The 22662-nt window shown below is 43.0% G+C and overlaps 2 protein-coding genes across 6 annotated transcripts in view; one reads left to right on the plus strand and one right to left on the minus strand.

The window, feature by feature from the left end:
* Positions 1-2439, minus strand: part of PDIA3 (protein disulfide isomerase family A member 3) — a 25594-nt gene extending 23155 nt beyond the window's left edge. The window contains exon 1 of the mRNA XM_082735314.1: positions 1876-2439. Coding sequence (XP_082591440.1) covers positions 1876-2042 — 167 coding nt within the window. The 5' untranslated portion in view covers positions 2043-2439. The remainder of the gene's footprint in view (positions 1-1875) is intronic.
* On the plus strand, positions 2306-19636 carry CATSPER2 (cation channel sperm associated 2). 5 transcript variants are annotated; one of them, XM_082735302.1, is made up of 13 exons: positions 2306-2395; positions 3043-3189; positions 3688-3861; positions 4055-4123; positions 9573-9745; positions 10264-10419; positions 10693-10817; positions 12264-12442; positions 12657-12756; positions 13075-13131; positions 17649-17872; positions 18229-18396; positions 19507-19636. In XM_082735302.1, the coding sequence occupies exons 2-13, from the start codon at positions 3045-3047 to the stop codon at positions 19536-19538; spliced, it is 1602 nt and encodes a 533-aa protein (XP_082591428.1). In that variant the 5' UTR covers positions 2306-2395; positions 3043-3044; the 3' UTR covers positions 19539-19636. The 5 variants fall into 5 exon arrangements, with proteins under 5 accessions (XP_082591428.1, XP_082591429.1, XP_082591427.1 ...); XM_082735303.1 differs by having other exon boundaries at positions 2307-2390; XM_082735301.1 differs by lacking the exon at positions 2306-2395 and adding an exon at positions 2456-2594.
* The last annotated feature ends 3026 nt before the right edge of the window (positions 19637-22662 follow it).

Consider the following 22662-nt stretch of genomic DNA (forward strand, 5'->3'; position numbering starts at 1 on the left):
CTTAAAATAGGTCAATTTTACTTTCAATGGGATTCTTTAACTGTTCCTATCTAACTTGTGAGCTAGTTCTGTACAAAGGATTACAGCAGTCAGAAAACATTTCTAGCTTTAGTATTAATAAAAATAGTTAAATGTAAAGAAATCAGGACATTATTAACAGGAGACTTCCTTGATTCCAAATTAGTCACTCAGAAAACCCATCCAGCTTGCTGGCATTGTGGAGGATTACCTTACCTTCTAGACCTATTAAAAGCAGACACCACAGCAGGGATCCACCCAATTTTGGGGGGAGTTCAGTGCATGATGGGATATGCAGTTTTTAGGGAAGCACATGCAACAATTTAAAGTAGGAAAGAATACCTTTAATGGGGGGGACTGCTTCAAACTAATAGTCTAGCCCATTAGTCTCCAGGGACTGACTTTATGTTGACCCCTATAGCCACAAAAGCACCAACCAGTTTTGATACAACCCCATCCAGACACTCTTTAAGTACAGTTACACCCCTTCAAAGTTAACAGTGAGGTTATATGATTGGGAAGTTGCTGCTAAGATGGAATGTGACTTCTGAAGATACATAACGAAAGACCACCTATGATGTTGAATCAATACTACCAGCTGCCCACAGGAATGCCCCGCTGGTAAAATCCATCACAAGCTGAAAACAAAATCTCTTGCTCCTAACACATCTTTCCGGTTCAGGTGGTCTTCATCACCAGACTTCTAGTATTACCCCCAGCAAATCTGCTGAACCCTTGCTGAGTGAAGACAGAGTTAGAAGTAAGTAAAAGTTATACACCAACTTTTACTGATACTTTTAAATACAAACTGTTTTTCATTAAAGGTATTGCACCAAGAGTTAAAAAATTAAGTACTGTAATCAGCATGAATACATTGAGCCATCCCAGGCCTGAAAATAATCACGGCTCTCTGTGGTAAAGATTTGGGGCTTTAAAAAAAAAAAAAAAAAAAATCAGGTCTACTGAGTCAGAAATCCTATTTGCTCTCACGCCCCCACCCCCAACTTTTTGAGTTAGCTGTATCCTAAAGAATTCACACACCTGTTCAGCGATTATAGCACCCTGAAGCTAACTATTTCTCCCCATAATGGTTACTTTCTCACTGGAATCTTTCTGGACATTTTTCAGAAATCCTAATTAAAACCGACACTTGAGACAGATTTCTGACGGCATTACGGTTTTCACCCACTCTTTCTGAAGGGATTCTGTTGGTGCTGAAATGTGATCAGCTTAATGGAGAAAGTGTGCACCATGCGATGGGACAAAATAATTGTCGGCCTCAAGAAAGCACTTACTACCATTCTGCAGCCACTGAGTGACCTTGGCTAGAAACCAATGGCTGCGGGGCGTGGGGCAAATAGAAAGGAAGTACTCTGGGGGCCCAGGGCCTCTGCATCTGGCGAAACATTCGCTTCTGATATAAGGCCTTGGGACACCTCGTTTGCAGGATGGAGAGTATTAAACATTGACTCAGCCAGAAACTGTAAAGACACCGTTCGGAAGATGGAGAGCATTAACACTGACTCAGCCAGGAAAAAGATACCAATCTAAGCCGGGTAGGGGGTGGTTAAACCCTTTGCAAATAGGAAGTGCCGCAAAAGCAACGAGGTAAAGATGTGGCCCTGCGTGAGCGGGGCCTTGGGGTTTTCTTCCCGGATCTCGTTCCCAGGCAGTCCCGACTTGTCCGCTCTCGGCGAGGCAGCTCGGCTCCCCGGGGGTGGGAAATCTGCCGGCTGCAGCCGGGCCTGCTGAAATGGTGGAGGGCGCTGGCGCTGCGCAGGCCCAACGGTTCCCGCGCCTTCGCCCCCGGCCCGGGCCTCCCGCCCTCCCTCCCTCGCCCCGGCTGAGTGGCCTCACCAAGGGGCGAAGAACTCGACGAGCATGAGGCCCGCAGAGCCCGTGTCGGAGATGCGACTCTCGAAGTTGTCGTCAGTGAGTTCCAGCACGTCGGAGGCAGAAGCCAGACCGGCCGCGGCGAAAAGCAGCGCCACGCCGGGGAACAGCGCTCGGCAGCGGGGGCGCATGGCTACGAGGTGAGGTTAGGGGCGGCCGGGAGGGTCGGGGCTCGGCGGGGACTGCGAAGGCCGGCCGCGACCACGGACCCTGTGCCTGCGCTCGCGCGTCTGGCCCAGGCGGACCTGCAGCCGGAGGTCCCAACCCCCCAGCCGGGCTCCGGCCGCAGTGTGGCAGCCGCCGATTGGCTGTGAGGCGCCTGCGTCGGGCGGGCGGGCCCAGCTGGTAACCGCCGAGTGGCCGGAGCGCGGGGCGGGGCCGAGGCGGCAGGCGCCCGGTCGAGCAGGGCTGGGAGGGGTCCTGGGCCGGAGGTTGGGGCTGGGGCTGTGCCCGCCTGCGAGCCGGAACCCAGGGAGCGAGTGAGGTGGAGTGGGGCGGGGCGGACTGGGGCGGACTGGGGCGGACTGGGGCGGGGCCGAGCTAGAGATGGGGCGCCGGGGCGCTAGGACCCGACCGTGAGCTCATCTTTCGTGGGGAGAGCTGAGTTCTGGGGGCGCCAGAGCGGAGGCGGAGACGGAGACGTGAAGGCGGGGCTGAGTGGGCGGAAAAGAGCCTTGGCTGAGGTGAGGCCCAGAAGCGGGAATTGAGAGATGGAGGCTGCACCTGAGGGACATAGTTGGGACAGGACCTGTTTTCCAAATGCCAGGCTGCTACAATTTGTCCAGTTCCTCTTGGTTTGTCTTTTGGGGGCAGCCTTAAGTCGTCCCACTGCTCCTCCTCATTACACTGCCACCAGTTACCTCAGGTCCAGGTGCTGCTCCGATTTCCTCTTTGTCCAGCCCTGGGATAGCTGCCCTGTGGTCACACAAGTGAAAGTGCTTGGCCACATAGTCTACTGTGCAATGTCTCTCTTACGACTCTTTGCTCTTTTTGTTTCAGAAAACCTTGAGTCTTGGTACATTGTGTTTGACTTCTTTAAGGGCAGAAAGGGTGGGAGAAGGAGAAGTAAACCTCTAATCTTTGGTCCTCTCCAAAAATGAAATGACACTTGGTTTTTCCATTATTTTACAGACATGGCCACCAGTCACCCTGTAGGACACGTGCAGCTGCCCCGAGCGGATGCCATTCGTTCACGTCTCATTGATACTTTCTCTCTCATCGAGCATCTGCAAGGCTTGAGCCAAGCTGTGCCACGACACACTATCCGAGAGATAGTTGGTCAGCAGCCTGTTTCTTAACTACCATAGATTTAAGTCTCCTCACCACACCCTCCAAAGTGTAGAAAGCAGCGACCATTTTAAGGGTGAAAAATTCAGGGAAGATTGGCTTGCTTGCTCGTTTGTAAATGATATCAAACTTGATAAATCAAAGGCTTTGTAAAGAAAGCTTTGAGCCCAGGAGATCGCTCACTTTTAGGCTTAGGATAACTACTAGCCCTGGCCAACTTGGAAGTTTCTATTTCCAAGACACTAAAAATTTTGAGGGTTGAACCTGCTACCTTTATTCTTGGGCATGGACAGTGTTGGTCGTAAGTGATAAATTAGCTGGTATTCCAAACTAATGTTAATTGCAGTGAGAAAGAACAGCAAGACAAGCCTCTGCACTAGGGGACCCATTATGTAACCAGTATCCCTGGCCCTGGTCCTGCCTGTTCTTCATATCCCCCAGAGACTTCTCTTTATATGTATCCACTGTCCCTTTTAATTTTTGGTCTAGATCCTTCCCGTCAAAAGAAGGTTATGTTGGGAGATCAACACCAGCTGGTGCGATTCTCCATAAAGCCTCGACATACAGGACAAATTACACACGGCCGGAGGCTGATGAGCAGGCTTCGAGTGCGCTGCAGTCAGAGGCCACCTCTTTCCTTGTGGGCTGGATGGGTCCTTGAGTGTATCCTTTTGTGCCCCTCATTTTTAATCGTATGCCTTTACTGCCTCTCTTGCCTTATCATCTGCCCTTATACTTATTTTCCCTTTTCCAAACTCCCATTTTCTTCTAATCCTCACTGGTTCTCTTCTTGCCCTTATGATACCACCTGTATAAGAAAGAATTCCACTCTGTATGTTTCCTTAAGAGAAAACAGGTCCTCTCTTCACAAACTTCATCATCTTTCTCATCTTTTTGAATACGATTGTACTGATGGTTGAAATAGGTGAGAACTAAGAACTGACATTGGGTGGAAGAGGAAGTGGCTGTGGGTCATTTTTCCTATAAATTGATCATTTTAAAATTTTTGAATGTTATTTGAATTGTGATAGAGACAATTATATTAAGTCTTGGAGTAGGATTTATGCAACTGCTAAGATGTTGAAATATTTGAAGGGCTCTCTAGAGTGGTAGATGTAAAGTAATCTAGACACAGAGTATAATAGACTTATGGGCAACCAAAGATGTGAAGACCAGTTATATTTCTTGTGTCAGTTTAGTTTAATAGTTGTTTAAATTAGCCTTTTGTATTAGAGATATTAGTGCCTATCAGTGAGTGATGCAACATTTACATTTTTTACAAGTATATTCAATGTTAAGTCCAAATAAGCTCACAAAGAATGTAAAGTTAGCTACAACTAAAATATTAGGTGAGCCAAAAAATGATTAAAGAGTAAATGATTCTAAAATCAGTCCTAGGGGGTGCCTGGGTGGCTCGGTGGGTTAAGCCGCTGCCTTCAGCTCCGGTCATGATCTCAGGGTCCTGGGATCGGAGTCCCACATCAGGCTCTCTGCTCAGCAGGGAGCCTGCTTCCTCCTCTCTCTCTCTCTGCCTGCCTCTCTGCCTACTTGTGATCTCTCTCTCTGTCAAATAAATAAATAAAATCTTTAAAAAAAAATAAAATCAGTACTAGGGGCACCTGGGTGGCTCAGTGGGTTAAAGCCTCTGCCTTTGACTCGGGTCATGATCCCATGGTCCTGGGATCGAGCCCCGCATGGGACTCTCTGCTTGGTGGGGAGCCTGCTTCCTCTTCTCTCTCTGCCTGCCTCTCTGCCTACTTGTCTTTTCTGTCTGTCAAATAAATAAATAAAATCTTTTAAAAAATTTTTAAAAATGAAATGTATTAAAAGCAAAAGAACATCTGAAAAATCAATGGCTCATTTGATTATCATCTCAAACAAACTGCTCAGAATTGATGAAAAGGGAGCTCCTGGGTGGCTCAGATGGTTAGGTGTTTGCCTTCAGCTCAGGTAATGATTTCCAGGTCCCGGGATCAAGGCCCACGTTGGGCTCCCAGCTCAGCAGGGAGTCTGCTTCTTCCTCTCCCTCTGCCTCTCCTTCTGCTTGTGCTCTGTCTTGTTCTCTCTCAAATGAATAAATAAAATATGTATTAAAAAAATGATGAAAAGGACAGTAGAAATACTTACTCCTTGTTTCATCTTCATTGTTTCAGGGAATTTTCCCACTTTAAGGTTTTTTGGTTTTTTGTTTTAGACTTTTTTAAAAATATATTTTATTTTTTTTATTTGACAGACAGAAATCACAAGTAGGCAGAGAGACAGAGAGAGAAAGGGAAGCAGACCCCCTGCTGAGCAGAGAGCCCAGTGCAGGCCTCTGCGGGGCTCAACCCTAGAACCCTGAGATCATGACCTTAGCCAAAGGCAGAGGCTTAACCCACTGAGCCACCCAGGCACCCTGGAGTTTTCCTATTTTAAAATGGTCTTTTAATGCAATCAGCTCAAAGATATTTAAATATATAATAGTACTTGATACCCACTACAGTGTGCTATATACTTTGAAGTACTTATTCTTTTTAGAGAGAGGGAGAAAGAGTATGCATGCGTGTGGAGAGGGGAATGGCAGAGGGAGAGGGAGAGCATCTCAAGCAGCCTCCATTCCTCAGCGATGACTTGCAGCATGGTGTGTGGCTTGATCTCACAACCCTGAGATAATGACCTGATCAAAAGTCAGATGTTTAACCAACTGAGCCACGCAGGTACACCTGTATCTTGACGTATTTTATTTTTTCCCCATTGTGGTGAGGATTTTGAAGTAAGTCACCCTTATTTCCTATTTCTTGTATAATAACTGGCATGTATTTGTGGTGTTAAGGGTATAGTCTTAAGCCTTGGAATAAAGTAAACAACCATAAATGTCAGGATTTCCTGGATCTAATGGACAAATAAAAATAGAATAGCACTAACCATTCTAGTTGGTAAAACAGTTGGATATGAAACATGATCACTGTGCTACAGGATAGATAGATTCCTTGAGTGGCCATTATCTGACAAGTTCAGCAAAATTGTATCTTATTAAATACTTTCTCATGGTAGAAAGGCAGTAGGGATTTTGCAAAGGCAAAGAATTTGTGACTAACAGATGTCTTTGAACAGACCAATTCATGTGATAAACATTGAGACTGTTTAAGTTTTTTAAAAAAAACAACTTTCCAGATCATAGAGAATGTTGTTATAGATAGGGGAAAAAATAGTAATTAACAAACAGTTCTATAGATCAAAGCTCCCCATCCTTTTCTTTTCTTTTCTTTTCTTTTTTTTTAAGAGAGAGTACACATGCTGGTGGGAGTTGGAACGTTATTAAGCAGGCTCCAAGCCCAGCCCAGGGCCTGAACATGGGACTCCATCTCATGACTCTGAGATAATGACCTGAGCTGAAATCAAAAGAGTTAGGTGCTTAACCAACTAAACCACCCAGTCTTTATGGTCTTGTGATTTTGTTTCCCAGTAATACAACTATAAACTTGTAAACCTCCTTAGGAGTTTAATCATTCCATTAGTTCTCTATGAGAAAAAGAAGCAAGTTGAAGTAGAAGTAATATTTCAGACTAGCATATTATTAAATATTGTATTCTAATGTGTATAATATACTTTTAAAAATTATAACGTTAGCACATTTTTACGTTTGCCATTTTGTAAGTGATTCCTGCTGTTTTTAAATATATGAAAAAAATAAAGGAAATATATGATTTATCCATAAGTGAATTTTTTTAAAAAGATTTATTTATTTGACAGACAGAGATCACAGAAAGAGAGAGAGAGAGAGAGAGGAGGACGCAGGCTCCCTGCTGAGCAGAGAGCCCAATGTGGGGCTCTATCCCAGGGCCCTGGGATCATGACCCGAGCGGAAGGCAGAGGCTTAACCCACTGAGCCACCCAGGCGCCCCCAAAGTGAATCTTTAAAGGCCATTATATATTGTTTGGCTCAGGGATCAAATATATTTATTTTATATATTATATGTTTTTTAATTTAAGTTTTCGTTCTTTTTAAAACATTGAGATATAATTGACATATAACATTAATTTCAGGTTTACAGCATTATGTATTATATGTTAAGTACATCTTATATGTTAAGGTGTGGAGAAAATTTAATTATGTTTTACGGTATAAAAAAAAATCTACTTTTACAATGATATTGGTAATTCTACTATTCACTTTAAACATCAGTTGGCTTTTTTTTATAATTTTCACATTTTGTTTCCAAATGATGAGAGGGAGAAAAGAAAGATTTGACTCATTTGCAATCCATTTTCTGAAAATAACACATTGCAAGTGTGAATAGTCCTTATTTCCAACAACAACAAAAAAATTCATGTATAACGTCATAATTTTTTACATTGATTTTGAGGTTTTAGAGATATCTTGATGTGCTATATATAAGAATAATTCTGCAAGTTTATCTCAAGATGATCTTCATCAGAGTCTATAAATTGCATTCATCTGATCAAATACTTTATATAGCGTTAGTGTTCCTTACTTCATTGTGGATATAATGAGCCAAATCTTCTTTCTTTTCTCCTCTCATCATTTAAAAAAAATACAATATTTGTGCACAAATGAATTTTTAAGTGACATTATTTGTTGTTTGGTGTGGGGATCAAATGTGTTTTATGTATTATGATTTTGTTTTTATTTGTTTTTTTTTTAAAGATTTTATTTATTTATTTGACAGACAGAGATCACAAGTAGGCAGAGAGGCAGGCAGAGAGAGAGAGAGAGAGAGGGAAGCAGGCTTCCTGCGGAGCAGGGAGCCTGATGCGGGGCTCGATTCCAGGACCCTGAGATCATGACCCGAGCCAAAGGCAGCAGCCCAAACCCCTGAGCCACCCAGGCGCCCCTGTTTTTATTTTTTTTGTATTATATGTTTTTAAATCTAATATTATGGATATAACCAGCCAAAAAACGGTTTCAATTTCAAACTATTTGACTGTCAAAATTGACAGCAGTTTGTGTTGGTCAGAGTGATTGAATATGTTCTTGTAATCTCCATTAACTGCCAAGGATATCAGTCATAGTGCACTTGGAGGCTCTCAGATTGTTCTGTTTTAAAGGGAAACATATTAGGGGTACCTGGGTGGCTCAGCCAGTAAGCATCTGCCTTTGGCTCTGGTCATGATCCCTGGGTCTTAGGATAGAGCCCCACATGGGGCTCCTTGCTCGGTGGGAAGACTGCTTCTCCCTCTCCTACTCCCCCCGCTTGTGTTCCCTCTCTCCCTGTCTCCCTCTGTCAAATAAATAAATACAATCTTAAAAAAAAGAGAGAGAAACATATTAAATTATTATTTAACTTTTAAGCCTATTTTTATTTCAGTGTTTTTTTTTTTCCCTACCGCGTGGTATACATCCATTAAATGCATAAAAGAAATGAAGAGGGTTGAAAGATGAAGGCAGTAAACTGAGGAATAGCAATTAGCAGATAATAGGGTTTTAGAGAGAATGTATAGGATTTAATTTTCTTCCCAGGACAAAATAAGTTTTAGAGAAGAATGGGAAAGTTTTAAAAACTAACAAATAGGGCACCTGGGTGGCTCAGTTAGTTGGTTAAGCGACTGCCTTTGGCTCAGGTTATGATCGTGGAGTCCCGCATTGGGCTCCCAGCTCCATGGGGAGTCTGCTTCTCCCTCTGATCTTCTCCCCTCTCACGCATTCTCACTCTCTCTCTCTCTCTCTCAAACAAATAAATAAAATCTTAAAAAAAAAAAAAAAACTAACAAAGAACCAAATAATTTTTTAAAAGATTTTATTTATTTATTTGCCAGAGAGAGCACCAGCAGGGGGAGCAGCAGGCAGAGGGAAAGACAGGCTCCTCGCTGTGCAGGCAAACCTATATGGGACTCCATCTCAGGGCCCTGGGATCATGACCTGAGCCAAGGCAAAGGTTAACTGACTGAGCCACCCAGGCATCCTAAGAACCAAATAATTTCTTGTTATAGCTCAGTATGTCTCATGAATCTGGCTTCTTGTTCATACTTCCTTATCAAAGACTTTTTACATATCATGGCCCTACATTTTCATTCTTTTCTTAAGGCCCATAGCTTTTTTGTGAAGTTTGGGACTGGAGTGCCAGTGTAGCAGAAGAGTGGTGGTAGTGAAGAGAGCAATCCCTTGGTTACTGTCTGACCCCCGAGTGGAAAGGCAGTGACTTGCAGCTGTTAGGCATATTGATACCAGCAGGGAGAAGAGTTGTAGCTGTTTTTCATGGTCAATTCTTTCCTTTCCTATATTTCACAGGTTGAAAAAAAATCAATGTTAAGAAAAACAAGGAAAAATGGAACAGCAATGGGCACACTGTGGTTTATAATAGTTTCTGATCATTCTGTACCCTTTGGTTTCCCAGTTCCTTCACCTTTATTCATCCTTTGCTCTACTCTCACAGAATTGCTTGAATCCTCAAATACCAAATTGTGGTCGCTCAAGCTGACTCTGGAGGTGGCAGCTTGGTTCATCTTGCTTATTTTCATCTTGGAGATCCTTCTTATGTGGATATCCAGCTTTTTCCTCTTCTGGAAGAATGCCTGGAATGTCTTTGACTTTGTTGTCACCATATTGGTAAAGATAAATATCCTGAGGATTAGTTTGGTGGGTTAAGGAATGAGCCTAGGTCAATCAAAATGACAAGGAAAGTTAATTAGATCACAAGAAGAATGTCATTATTTTGATATTTTTAAAAAATTTCAGTCAGTCTTTGCAGGAGTTGTTGGTAGTAGTAGCAAGACAGAATTTAACCACAACATTACCCCAGCAAGAACAGCTACCAGTTACTAAGCACTTATTAAGTGCCAGGCACCATTCTAAGTGTTTTTCATGTTCTAAGTATTTTCTCACCACTTGAGCTCCACAACAACCCAATGAGATAAGCACTGTGCTTATCCCCTTTGAAGTGCAGGGTTTTAAGTAATTTAGTAGAGGAAGGCTCAATTGGAAATAGTCCTCAGAGAATGCTGTTCAAGGGATAATGCCCAAGGAACTATGAAGAAGATGAGATAGGGGTAACTGTGAAGAAGAAGGGGTAACTGTGCATGGGTGCTTTGGGTACATTTTACTCATAATCTGTGTGTTTCCCACAGTCCCTGCTTCCGGAGGTTGTGGTGCTGGTGGGGGTAACAGGCCAGTCTGTGTGGCTCCAGTTGCTGAGGATCTGCCGGGTGCTAAGGTCTCTCAAACTCTTTGCACGATTCCGTCAAATTCGAGTCATTATTTTGGCCCTGGTGAGGGCTCTCAAGGTGATTTGACTGTTGCAGCTAAACCAACTGGGCAGGGTGGATAAACATGGGAATTTAACATAAAACAAGGCTGGGTGGATCAAAGAGGGATGTATGAAATGTCACTGGATGAGAAAGGGCTGGGGACAGGTGCTGTTGTATAGAGATAACTGGACTTGGGAGTGGAAGTGAGGGTTTTTTTTGGGGGGGGGGATTTCCAGGGTGGGCTTAACTCTGCTGTAGGTAGAATCAGCCTAGTTTGGCCCACCTCTGACTCAAGGTCATGGCCTCTAGAGCATGACCTTCCTCCTGATGTTGCTGCTCATCTTCTTCTACATTTTTGCTGTGACTGGTGTCTACTTCTTTGAGGATTACACCCGTTCAACTCGCCAGGACCTGGAGTACCCCATGTTCTTCTCGTAGGCAGGACGGGGGTGGGGGAGAATTGAGGGTGGGGGGAGAGAGTTTGGGCAAGAGACTGGAAAGCTAGTCCAAAGTAAGTAATACAAAAAGTATGGTATATTGTAAGGAACTGGAATAGAACACAGTAAGGAGAAAAAAGAAAGCAAAGGAATACTGAGTAATAGTAGCCCTGATTTTGAGGAAAGGGTGACTAGGTCCAGGTTTGCTCTGGATTTTGAAATTGAAACATCCCCTCCTCAGCCATTTTTAGATAGTAGTATACTCCAGTGCCTAAGCTCTGGTTTCTGTACTCACTTACCTCTTGAAAAGTGGAAATAATAGTAGCACTACCTCATCAGAGTATAGGAATAAGAGTAATGCATTTTTGCACTTAGCACAGATTTTGACACAATGTAAGTGATACACAGGCTACTATGACTCTGAAGTCACTGGTTTTACCTCAAAGGCTAGGTGTGGTTACACGTGCACACACCTAGATTAATTCAAAAGTAAAATCCTGATAAGATCTTTGTCTAGAGAAGGGGTGATTGCCAGTAGATAGTCAGTTGGATTTAGATGAAATAATGTTATTCATGAATTGGAATCCAATCTTGTCAGCACCTCTTAGGTATCAGACTAAGAGGTAGCTTTGTAAGAGTATTGAGTTGGGAAAGTCCTAAATTTTCATCTAATGCAGGCTCTGATATTTTCAATAAATTGTATATGGAAGACTAGGAAGGAAAGAAGGAAAATTCAGATACCTTCCTGAGATCTTTTGTGGCACATTCATTATTATTCATTATTTGGGATCACATGTTTATGTCACATACCTATCCATTTACTTAAGAATGACTTCATACCAAGGAACTAAATAGGAACAATGTTTGCTAAATTTTTTTTCCTTAAGATTTATTTGACAGAGAGAGAGAGAGATCACAGGTAGGCAGAGAGGCAGGCACAGAGAGAGGGGGAAGCAGGCTTCCCGCTGAGCAGAGAGCCTGATGCGGGACTCGATCCCAGGACCCTGAGATCATGACATGAGCGGAAGGCAGAGGCTTAACCCACTGAGCCACCCAGGCACCCCGATGTTTGCTAAATTTTTAAGTGATCTTCTGTTCGATGAAGTCCATAGGACAGTGAAGAATGAACTTAGAAAAAACATATGTAGCTGATGATTCATTCAATCTTTAAAAATTCAGCCAGTACCTATTTACTAAGCACCTTCTATGTTCCAGGCAATAATGGAATAGTGAGAGATATTCATGGATTATTCAGGATAAAGGAAAACCTAACAAAACAACTGCAAACTGAAGAATGCTTAGCTAAAAAGTTGTTAGAAAAGAAGCCAAAGTCAGAGCAAACTACAAAGAAATGTTCTTATGCTGCTTTAAGAGTAAGAAAATACTGTTTCTTAGAGATTTAGATCTCTGTTTTGTCTGTACCCATACCTCCTTTCTCTATAGGGACCTGCTGAATTCCCTCGTGACAGTGTTCATCCTCTTCACCATGGACCATTGGTATGCACTGCTTCAGGATATCTGGAAGGTTCCTGAAGTCAGCCGTGCCTTCAGCAGCATCTATGTCATCCTTTGGTTGTTACTTGGTTCCATTATCTTTCGAAACATTATAGTAGCCATGATGGGTAAGCACAGAAGAGAGGAAACTTGGTTGTGAGGGGTGGCTAGGAAGAAATTAGGATGAAAGCTAGGATTGGGAGATTATGCACAGAGAGAACCTGAGGTAGCAGGAAGGCTTGGGGCCTGAAATGGATATTTCACTTGGTTTCTCCCCACCCAAGCTCTCTCTCCAGGTCTAGTCACCACAATCTCCCAACTCCTAATGGCCCTTTGGGGCAGTTACTAACTTCCAGAATATCAGGAATGAGCTGAACGAGGAGATCACACATCTGGAGGTTCAGCATAAAGCTGACATATTCAAGCGGCAGATTATCCAAAGGTCTGCTGCCCCATTTTCAAACTCAAGTTTAGTTCTGAAGGGTATCCTAACCTCATTCCCTGTTTCCATTCCTTGGCCTTGAACCCATTATTCCCTTCTCTTCCACAGAAGATTTGCCCCAGGGTTAGAATTCCCCAGCTCTCAAATATTACCTGATTCTTTATCTACTCTTGGGACTTTCCTACTCTTTTTCACCTCTTACATCAATGTGTTCTCCTCAGTTTTCTTCACGTTATGGTCTGAATTGTTTTCTTTTTCCCTTCCATGCTCCTGCATCAGTATAACTCTCTTCACTCTTCTGTGTTTTTTGCTTTGCAGGAGACAAAACCTGTCCCCTGAGGTAATGAGGTCAAGCATAAGCAAAGTGGATACCAGGTTAGGAGTGTAAATGTGAACTGGGATGGACAAATGTGAAGGAAGAGAGGGTAGAAAACCAAAGACAAAGGTTGACTTTGAGAGATAATCCATTTATTCAATAACTATTTATTGTAGTAGGTTAAGTGGTGGCCCCCAAAAGAAATATCCATGTTCTAACCCCTGAACCTGTGAACATGATTTTATTTGGTAAAAGGGTCTTTACAGATGCAATTAAGGATCTTGAGATGCAATCATCCTGGAATATCCAGGTAGGCCTTAAATGCAATGAAAAAGTCCTTTATAAAAGACAGAAGAGGAGAAGACATAGACATTGAAGAAGAGAAGATGTGAAGATGGACATAGAAATTAGAGAATTGGAGTCATGCAACCACAAGCCAAAGGAAGCCAATGAATGCTAGGCAACTGCCAGAAGCTAAAGGAAGTAAGGAATCATCTCCCCTAGTAGTTCCAGAGGGAGTATGGTCCTGGAGACAACTTGATATCAGACTTCTGTCTCCCAGAATTGTGAGAGAATAAGTTTCTGTTATTTTAAGCTACCAAGTTTGTGGTAATTTATTACAGCAGTGATAGGAAACTAATACAAATACCTTCTATGAAACAGATGTTATTCTAGACCCTGAGTGCTCAGCAGTGGACGATAGCAGTGGACAAAAGCAGAAAGAAAAACAAGAAATTCATTCAAGAAATAATTATTTTAGGGGCACCTGGCTGACTCACTTGGCAGGGTGTGTGACTCTTGATCTTGGGGTCATGAGTTCAAACCCCACATTGAGCAATAATAATTATTATTTATATAAGCTTTTTTTAATTAAGTAAACTCTGCACACAATGTGGAGCTTCATCTCACAACCCCAAGATTGAGTCAAATGCTCTACTAACTGAGCCAATCAGGCGCCCCAAGAAATAAATATTGAATACCCATTAGGAGCTTGGGCTATATCAGTGAACAAAATAGGCAATAATGCCTGTTATGGAGCTTACATACCGTGGGGTGGGGGGAGATGAGACAATAAACAATATATAAATGAGTAAGTTAATGTATTAAAATATGATAAGCATTGTGAAAAAAATAGAATAGGTGAAAAGGGATTGGAATATAGGGTGGGGATTGCAGATGGGTTATAATTTTTTTTTAAGATTTTATTTATTTGACAGACAGAAGTCACAAGTGGGCAGAGAGAGAGAGGAGGAAGCAGGTTCTCCACTGAGCAGAGAGCCTGATGTGGGGATCGATCCCAGGACCCTGGGATCATGACCTGAGCTGAAGGCAGAGACCTAACCCACTGAGCCACCCAGATGCCCCATGGGTTATAATTTTAAACAAGGTAGTCAGGATGGCTGCATTTAAAAGGTGACATTTGGGGGCACCTGGGTGGCTCAGTGGATTAAGCCGCTGCCTTCGGCTCAGGTCGTGATCTCGGTGTCCTGGGATCGAGCCCCGCATCGGGCTCTTTGCTCAGTGGGAGCCTGCTTCTCTCTCTCTCTCTGCCTGACTCTCCGCCTACTTGTGATCTCTCTCTCTGTCAAATAAATAAATAAAATCTTTAAAAGGTGACATTTGGTCTATGCTACCTAAAGCAATCAATCAAAATCCTTGAGGAGAACACAGGCAGCAACCTCTTCAACCTCAACCGCAGCAACGTCTTCCTAGGAACATCGCCAAAGGCAGGGGAAGCAAGGACAAAAAATGAACTATTGGGATTTCATCAAGATCAAAAGCTTTTGCACAGCAAAGGAAACAGTTAACAAAATCAAAAGACAACTGACAGAATGGGAGAAGATGTTTGCAAATGACATATCAGATAAAGGGCTAGTGTCCAAAATCTATAAAGAACTTAGCAAACTCAACACCCAAAGAACAAATAATCCAATCAAGAAATGGGCAGAAGACATGAACAGAAATTTCTGCAAAGAAGACATCCAGATGGCCAACAGACACATGAAAAAGTGCTCCACATCACTCGGTATCAGGGAAATACAAATCAAAACCACAATGAGGTATCACCTCACACCAGTCAGAATGGCTAAAATTAACAAGTTAGGAAATGACAGATGCTGGCGAGGATGTGGAGAAAGGGGAACCCTCCTACACTGTTGGTGAGAATGCAAGCTGGTGCAACCACTCTGGAAAACAGCTTGGAGGTTCCTCAAAATGTTGAAAATAGAACTACCCTATGACCCAGCAATTGCACTACTGGGTATTTACCCTAAAGATACAAACGTAGTGATCTGAAGGGGCACGTGCACCCGAATGTTTATAGCAGTAATGTCTACAATAGCCAAACTATGGAAAGAACCTAGATGTCCATCAACAGATAAATAGATAAAGAAGATGTGGTATATATACACAATGGAATACTATGCAGCCATCAAAAGAAATGAAATCTTGCCATTTGTGACGACATGGATAGAACTAGAGGGTATCATGCTTAGCAAAATAAGTCAATCGGAGAAAGACAACTATCATATGATCTCCCTGATATGAGGAAGTGGAGATGCACATGGGGGGGTTAAGGGGGTAGGAGAAGAATAAATGAAATAAGATGGGATTGGGAGGGAGACAAACCATAAGTGACTCTTAATCTCACAAAACAAACTGAGGGTTGCTGGGGGGAAGGGGGTTTTGAAAGGGGGGTGGGGTTATGGACATTGGAGAGGGTATGTGCTATGGTGAGTGCTGTGAAGTGTGTAAACCTGGCGATTCACAGACATGTACCCCTGGGGATAAAAATACATTATATGTTTATAAAAAAATAAAAATTAAAAAATTAGGGGCGCCTGGGTGGCTCAGTGGGTTAAAGCCTCTGCCTTCGGCTCGGGTCATGATCCCAGGGTCCTGGGATCGAGCCCCGCGTCGGGCTCTCTGCTCGGCAGGGAGCCTGCTTCCTCCTCTCTCTCTCTCTGCCTGCCTCTCTGCCTACTTGTGATCTCTGTCTGTCAAATAAATAAATAAAATCTTTAAAAAAAATTAAAAATAAAATAAAAATAAAAGGTGACATTTGAACAAAGACATGGAAGAGGGAAGGGGATTACTGTGTTGAAATCTGTGGGAAGAGTGTTATAGGCAGAGGGAATAGCTGATGTGTTTGAAAAACAGCAAAAAAACCACTGACAATAGTAGGGTTACCAGTGGGGGAGAGTGACAGAAGATGAGGTCAGAGAGATAATGGGCACCTGATCTTATAGGGCTATGAGGGCCACTGTGGAGACTTAGACTTTCACTCTAAGTGGAATGGAGAGCCACAAAGTAGAGCAGTGATATGAAGACAGATTAAGACAGATTACTCTCTGGGTGGCTCAGTTAAGTTGCTGCCTTCAGCCCAGATCATGAACCCAGGGTCCTGGGATCAAGCCCCGCATTGGTCTCCTTGCTCAGTGGGGAGCCTGCTTCACCCTCTCCTACCGACTCATGATCTCTCTTACAAATAAATAAATTAAAAAAAAAATAAGAAGGACTACTCTGGTTGCTATGCTGATGATGCACAGTAGAAGAATGGGAAGAAGCAGAGAGATGAGTTAGAAGGCTAAAGCTATCCAGGCAAGAGGTGATGATGGCTCAGATAAGAGTGATACCAGTGAGAAAAGATGTATTTTTAAAGTAGTATCAAGAGGATTTCTTGGTGAATTGGATGGAGTATAAGAGAAGAGTTGAGAATGACTCCAAAGTTTTGGCCAGAGTAGTTAGAAGGATAGATTAGCTGAGATGGGGAAGGCTGTGAGTAGAAGAGGTTTGATAGGCAAAGAGTTCATTCTGGCTTGAATTTGAGATGTCTATTAGACATTCAGGTGCTGATATGTGAGTAAAAGTTGAATATTCAAGTCAAGATTGAGGAGCAAAATCTGGACTAGAGGTTTAAATTTGCATTTAGAAGACATTTAAACTCAGGAGAAGAGATCACCAAGGAGTGACTATAGATGAGGAAGATAAAAAGTCCAAGAGCTATGGCTTGGGGCCTCTCAAGAGATAGAACCAAGGGGGCAAAGCTATAGTTGTGGTTAAATGGGCATAGACCTGGGCACCTGGGTGGCTCAGTGGGTTAAAACCTCTGCCTTTGGCTGGGGTCATGGTCTCAGGGTCCTGGGTTCCAGCCCCACACTGGGTTCTCTGCTCAGCAGGGAGCCTGCTTCCCTTCCTCTCTTTCTGCCTGCCTCTCTGCCTACTTGTGATCTCTGTCAAATGAATAAATTAAAAAAAAATCTTAAAAAAAAAAAAGAAATGGGCATAGACCTACAGAGCAAGGAGTTAAAACTTAGCAAAATAAGGTGGAGTGTAGAATGTGGAAGCCTGAGTAAAATGGAACACACAAGCTATGTGGTGAGGGGCACTAATAGATACTACACGGGATCGTTGAAGTCAGAGGTGCTTAAAAGCTCGAATTTTGGGAGTGGTTGGGCCCTTATGACCTTAAGTCCCAGCTTCAGGGGATGGCAAGGGTCAGGGCCAGCATAATGAAAGAACTAGCCACATTTCATAAACGTATTTGAAGGAATAAAATTTCTCCTTTCACTTATAGAGATCCCAATCAACAAAGGAAATCTTTGGTCTTACCAGCAGCTTTTGAAGAAGAGTCTAAACACAGTGCTGATGAAGAGGGTTCAAGAACATCTGCACTGAAAATAGAAGAGTTTTCATCAAAAATGAAAAAGTCCCCATCTTCCTCCTCCTCCTCCTCTTCCTACTCATCTTCATCTTCCTATTATTCCTCCTCTTCTGAATCCAGACATCTAGACCCCATCGGTAAGCAGAGTCTCTTTCATTTGAATTCAGACTCCTTGAGGAAACATCCCAGTCTTAATAGGAGTTCTCCCACTGTATCTACTCCAAGTTTTCTCCACTAGTCTGATTTTCTGGTCTTAATTGCTTTCTTTGTGCTTTTGTTCATTTCCCCTGTACTTCCGCTTCACTTTGGGTAAGTGTGGCTGTGGCTGTCTTTGCTTACTATAAAAAGCAGTCTCTTGGTGATGTTCCCTTTTCCTTCCCTGATTCCTGTTTACTCTTGCATCCCTGCTTTCCCCCCACATGATAGGATCTATTAGCTCTTACCCAACTTCCACAGATCTAGACATGTGTTTAAGAAGCATTCCTCCCTCCAGGTCAGTTGGACTGGGAGACTCATGTGCACCAGAATCTGCCTGGACTAATGGAAATGGATCAGGATGACCGCGTTGTTTGGCCCAGAGATTCACTCTTCCGATATTTTGAGTTGCTAGAAAAGCTTCAGTATAACTTAGAGGAGCGTAAACGATTGCAGCAGTTTGCAGGTATGGATTTAGGGCAGTCATGGGGCCCAGGGGTTAAGTACATTAGAGTAGCATGGTGGAATAACATATAACTGGGGAGAAGGAGAAGGGTGTCCACTATTTCAGCATTTCAGCCTGTGAATTTCCACCTCACGCTTAAAAATGTGATTCCTTGGTTTGATATGTCACATTCTTATGTCCTGATTTTTTATAACCTAGAGAGAACCTGAAGCTTTGCTTCTCCAGTAGGGAAAACCTAAATGCTATGAGATCTGAGAGTTTGTTTCCCAATTGCAGTTGTTGGATGCTAGGATAAGGTGGGCTCTTGCTCCATTTGTGCAGTCCACTACCATTTGGACCTGTTTCTGCTCTCTCAAGGGCATATTTCAGACCTGAGTGGTAGGGCCTCAACCTCAAATTGGGTAGCAATGGGGATTAGACAGTGAGCAGAGAGCTCACAAGTGCCCACTGCTCCCAGCTCCCAAAAGAGGTTTATGAATTAAATATTTTTTCTTCTTATCAGCTCCTTCTAGTGTCAGCCTAGGCAAAGAGAAGTATGTACATTATTTAAATAGTAGAGTTAATTTAAGTGGAAAACTACTTGCTCAAAATTCTTTCCCCTAAAGTTTACCACTGAGAGATGAATTGGGGTTAATAAATTCTCCCTCTAAAAATACAAAAACTGGAAAAGTTAAGGGTAATTTTTTATAAGTTAACAGAGAGTATTGTTGTCTTACTCATATCTAATTGAAATCAGCTCAATGTGAAAGTAACAATGAGGGAAGAAGAATGTGTGCGTGATAGGCACAGGAGGGCAATTAGAGGAATTTACACCAGTGAAACATGGAATTTAGAGCAGGATGTCACTGACAGGCTTTGCCTGCTTCAGGTTAATCCTACTCGTTCCAATTGTCCAACCCACTTGTTCTCTGGGTAGAAACAGGGTGAAAGAGAGGAGAAGGAGCAAAGTAGCTTCTTTAATCTGGGTTAATTCATCTATGGCAAAGAGTACTGACTCATAGAGCTTAATGAAATTAAAAGATTTTCTGTGGGGACCTAGAACCCAGAGAAGCAGGGTCTACAGGCATTCGGATGTCCTGAAGACTGCCTCACAGTCTTATTTCTTTACAGTGCAAGCACTGATGAACTTTGAAGACAAGTAAAGCTGACAATGGATGGCTTCAATTTCTTTGGCAAAAATTAATGAAGAGTTGGAAATGGGGAATTCAAAGTATACCTGTCTAATAAATATTGTTGGTAATTAGTGGTCTGTTTCTGAGACGAAAGGGATACTGTAAGGTATAAAGTCAGGCTGCAAAAGTTAGTTCAGGTGCCAATGGGGCTCATGATGCTTGGTTTTCTACTCTTTGCACAGCTCCTGAATCTCATTTTTTTCTTGACTTTGTTCTTGTAACCCCCACCCTTCCTGCAACCTCTACTTCTGGACAGAGTCCTAATTTTACCATCTCCTTCCCTGACGGGTATGGGCCTCTGGGGGTGGGAGGGTAAAGAGATCCCAGGAGCTATAGGGTAAGTAATGGAGAACTATTGTTTACATTGTGCACTATGATCATTGCTTCTCCTATGCATCATTAACTTTCATCAAATATTGGGGCACTTAGGTGGCTCAGTTGGTTAAGTCTCTGATTCTTTGGTTAAGTCTCTGCTGAGCAGAGAGCCCAATGCGGGACTCGATCCCAGGACCCTGAGATCATGACCTGAGCCGAAGGCAGCGGCTTAACTCACTGAGCCACCCAGGTGCCCCAGCCTCTGATTCTTGATTTTTGTTCAGGTCATGATCTCAGGGTTGTGGGATCAAGCCCCTTGTCAGACTCAGCACTCAGCACAGTCTGCTTGTCCCTCTTCCTCTGGTCCTCCCTGCCACTCATGTGTGCTCTCTCGCTTTCTCTCTTTTTCAAAAAAATAAAATAAAAATAAAATCTAAAATAAAACCCCATTAATCAAACATCATTTGATTAAAGGGTCCCTTTATGGGACACCTTGGTGGCTCAGTCAGTTGAGCATCTGGCTCTTGATTTGAGCATCCAGGTTAAGCTCGGGTCATGACCTCATGGGTCATGAGATCCAGCCCCATATTGGGTTCCTTGCTCTGTGGACGGCAGCAGGGGAGTCAGCTCTGCTTGAAATTCTGTCCCTCTGCCCCTCCCCCAACTCACTCACACGTGAGGTCTCTCTCTCTCTCCCAAATATTTTTTTTAGCAATTTTTATTTTTAAAATATTTTTATTTATTCGACAGAGAGAGAGATCACAAGTAGGCAGAGAAGCAGGCAGAGAAGGGGAAGCAGGCTCCCTATAGAGCAGAGAGCCCAATGCGGGGCTCCATCCCAGGACCCTGAGATCATGCCTTGAGCTGAAGGCAGAGGCTTAACCCCCTGAGCCACCCAGGTGCCCCTCCTAAATAAATATTTTTTATTATTAAAGATTTTATTTATTTGACAGAGAGTACAAGTAGGCAGAGAGGCAGGCAGAGAGAGAGAGAGGGAAGCAGGCTCCCTGTTGAGCAGAGAGCCCAATTTGGGGCTCGATCCCAGGACCCTGAGATCACAACCTGAGCCGAAGGCAGTGACTTAAACCACTGAGCCACCCAACTAAATATTTTTAAAAGATTTGCTCTCAGAGAGAGAAAGCATGGGGAGGGGGATAAAGGGAGAATGGACTCCCCTCTGAGTAGAGAGCAGAACCCTGGAATCATGACCTAAGCTACAGGGAGACACTTAACCGACTGAGCCACCCAGGCACCCCTAAATAAATAAATCTTTTTTTAAAGATTTTATTTTATTTATTTTATTTATTTTTAAAAAGATTTTATTTATTTATTTGACAGAGAGATCACAGTAGTCAGAGAGGCAGGCAGAGAGAGAGAGAGGGAAGCAGGCTCCCTGCTGAGCAGAGAGCCTGATGCGGGACTCGATCCCAGGAACCTGAGATCATGACCTGAGCCGAAGGCAGCGGCTTAACCCACCGAGCCACCCAGGCGCCCCTTAAAGATTTTATTTATTTGACACAGAGAGAGAGATCACAAGTAGGCAGAGAAAGAGGATGAAGCAGGCTCCCTGCTGAGCAGAGAGCCTAATGTGGAGCTTGATCCCTCTCAGCCTCTCAGGTGCCCCAATAAATCTTTTTTTAAGAAAGGGTCCTTTTATTCCAGTTCCTTGCCATTGCTCCAGACAATGATTCCACTTTGTAGGAGTGTTCAAATCAGTAACTGTCCCATAGATTTTTAGTGTTAGAAGAGGGACTTCAGAGTTCATTTATCTCCCATCAAATCAGGAACATCACTGAAAGGGGTGGGGGATACCCAATTTATGCTTACATTTGATAACATTTCTAGTTACTGAGGATTTATTATCTAGACGGGATTCCAGTCCACTGTTGGATGACTCAAGTCTTTACAGATATTTATTAGACATCCTGTCATTTATTCAGTGCTTAACATGAATGAAGATATATATCATATGTATATATATATATTCATACATAAAAAACACTGAGTTGGGGGCATCTGGGTAGCTCAGTCAGTTAAGCATCTGCCTTCAGATCAGGTCATGAATCCAAAGTCCTGGAACAGAGTCCCCCATGGGGAAATCCCTGCTCAGCAGGGAGTCTGCTTTTCCTTCTGCCCCTCTCCCTACTTGTTCTCTCTCTCTCCCTCTGTCAAATAAATAAAATCTTAAAAAAAAAACAACCACTGAATTGTACACTTTAAAATGGTGAATTTTATATTATGTGGATTAGATCTCAATTTTTTAAAAGATTTTATTTTTTAGGAATCGCTACACGCAATGTGGGGCTCAAACTCATGACCCCAAAATCAAAAGCCACATGCTCCACCAACTGAGCCACCCAGGCACCTCTAGATCTCAATTTTTAAAATGAAGTAAAGAGGGGCACCTGGTCGGTTAAGCGTCTTCCTTCAGCTCAGGTCATGATCCTAGGGTCCTCCTCCCTACTCAGCTGTAAGTTTTCTCTCCCTTCCCTCTACCTGCTGCTCCCTCTGCTGGGCTTTCTCTCTGTCAAGTAAATAAAATCTTTATGTATTTTTAAAAGATTTTATTATTTACTTGACAGACAGAGATCACAAGTAGGTAGAGAGGCAGGCAGAGGGTGGGGGGAAGCAGGCTCCCCGCTGAGCAGAGAGCCTGATGTGGGGCTCGATTCCAGGACCTTCAGACCATGACCTGAACTGAAGGCAGAGGCCCAACCCTCTGAGCCACCCAGGCATCCTATAAATAAAATATTTTAAGAAATAAAGTAAAAATTGTCTA

The sequence above is a fragment of the Mustela nivalis genome (assembly GCF_964662115.1).
Source record: "Mustela nivalis genome assembly, chromosome: 6".
Classification (NCBI taxonomy): domain Eukaryota; kingdom Metazoa; phylum Chordata; class Mammalia; order Carnivora; family Mustelidae; genus Mustela; species Mustela nivalis.